This window comes from Suricata suricatta, chromosome 5 (genome assembly GCF_006229205.1).
Source record: "Suricata suricatta isolate VVHF042 chromosome 5, meerkat_22Aug2017_6uvM2_HiC, whole genome shotgun sequence".
Taxonomy (NCBI): domain Eukaryota; kingdom Metazoa; phylum Chordata; class Mammalia; order Carnivora; family Herpestidae; genus Suricata; species Suricata suricatta.
Window position 1 is genome coordinate 110,171,146 of NC_043704.1, and position 1,978 is coordinate 110,173,123.

The following is a 1,978-nucleotide window of genomic DNA, read 5'->3' on the forward strand; positions in this document are numbered from 1 at the left end:
GAGTTAAGTCACTGTCTTTAAAATAAAGTCATCCAAAACTATTTACCTTTGTTTTGTTTTGTCTTGTCTTGTCTTGTCATGTCATGCTTTGGGTTTTCTCATAGGCACTTTGTGTTCTATAACTCTGAGATTTTTGCAACTCTCCTTGTTATCTCTCTTCTTGAGTTTGGTAAAATCATTTACACCTAAACTCCCTGAGAGACAAGTTCAAACATTTTTCTTTTTGTTGAACCATCTTTTTAGGTTCCATTTAACATGATTCTTTGTACTAAAAACCATTCAACAAAGCAAGACTTATAATTATAACTTGATTCCAATTCATGATCAATACAAAGAGATAACATGGACATCCTTGAACTCATTACATTGCTTTCTTGCTTATTGTTATGGTTGACTTGAAATTTTGTTCAAGAGGACAATTTATTTTTTCTTAATTTTTTTACGTCTTTATTTATTTTTGAGAGAGAGAGAGCATGAGTTGGAGAGGAACAGAGAGAGGGACACACAGAATCTGAAGCAGGCTCAGGCTCCAAGATGTCAACACAGAACTCGATACAGGGCTCTAACTCATGAATCATGAAATCATGAACTGAGCCGAAGTTGAATGCTTAAATGACTGTGCCACTCAGGCGCCCAATTTCTAACAACAATCATTATGTCTATGCCTAATTTGTTATTCAATTTCACATTAAGTTATAAGATCAAGTGAATAAGAACAACATGGAGAATGTTGCCAACACATTTTTTTCTCCCCACAATCTGGGTGATGATTAAATGCAGACTACTTGCTGCTTTATCTATCTTCTATTTCTTTTACACTGATTGAGAAAGACTTAGAACACCTAGGATTTGGGGCTTTTATGTTCAAACATTAGACAATGGCAGTACAACTCCTTTCAATTCGTAGGTGAAGAAACCGATAAATACTTCCCACTCTTTTCTTTTCACAGACTCTGGGCACAGTGTGTCTCTAAAACAGCGTCATGTCTTTCTGTCTCTAATTTATGTCTATGAGTTAAATAAAATTCCAATTGGCCTACAGTTGCACATACAAAACATATGTTACACAATCATCTCCCTCCTTTTTTTTTTTAGTGGAAACATTAGTCCGTGACTTCATCTTCTAAAGGATGTAAGGGATTTGAATTGGTGCCTCAGCTTACTCATCAACATCTCCCTGAAGTGATCTCCCATAAGGAAATAGAAGACAGGGTTGATGGTGCTGTTCAGAAAAGCCAATGGTCGAGTCAAAATATATAAGGAGTTGATGGTGGCCTGAGTACATCGGGACTGCTTCCACTTTCCCAGGCGTGAAGCGATCCTCACATTCCGCATGATGTGGTAGGGAGTAAAAAGCACGGAGAAGATCACAACTGCCATGATGACTAAGGTGAGGGGCTTTTCAAGGGGGAAAGCAGTAGCAAGCTGCATGTTCCTCTGCTTTAAGAAAAGAGCAATCTTGAAATAAAAGAAGCCCATCACCAAAAGAGGAATGAGGAATCCCAAGAAGGTTAGACACATGCTATAAATGAGGTTGTATTTGGGGTCCCCAGAGCTTGCATAGTCAATACAGTTGCTGCCATTGGCAGCCATATTCGGATTTATAAGACGAAGTATTGGCAGTAGCTCTAGGGTTACTAAAACCCAAATACCCAAAGAGACCAAAACAGCAAACCCTTTCTTTTGAAGAAAGTGTTCTCGGAAAGGATGTTTCATGAGCAGGTATCGATCAACACTGATAAAAGTCAGAAAAAGGATGCTGGTGTAGAGGTTGGCATGAAGCACATATCGGTTGCTTATGCAGAGCACATCCCCATATGTCCATTTTCCCTGAGAATAACTTCTTATCAGCATGGGGAGGGTGCACAAAAAAGCCAAGTCTGAGATAGAGAGGTTAAAAAGATAAATGTTACTGCTATTCCAGTTCTTCAGACAGAAGAGGTAGCCAAACACAACAACTGTATTTGCAAGGACTCCC

General features: G+C 38.7%; 1 protein-coding gene across 1 annotated transcript in view; it reads right to left on the bottom strand.

Moving 5' to 3' along the window:
* Positions 1 to 563: 563 nt before the first annotated feature.
* SUCNR1 (succinate receptor 1) overlaps positions 564 to 1,978 on the bottom strand; it is a 6,621-nt gene continuing 5,206 nt past the window's right edge. Inside the window, exon 3 of the mRNA XM_029938757.1 lies at positions 564 to 1,973. Within this exon, the coding sequence (XP_029794617.1) occupies positions 1,117 to 1,973 (857 nt within the window). The 3' untranslated portion in view covers positions 564 to 1,116. The remainder of the gene's footprint in view (positions 1,974 to 1,978) is intronic.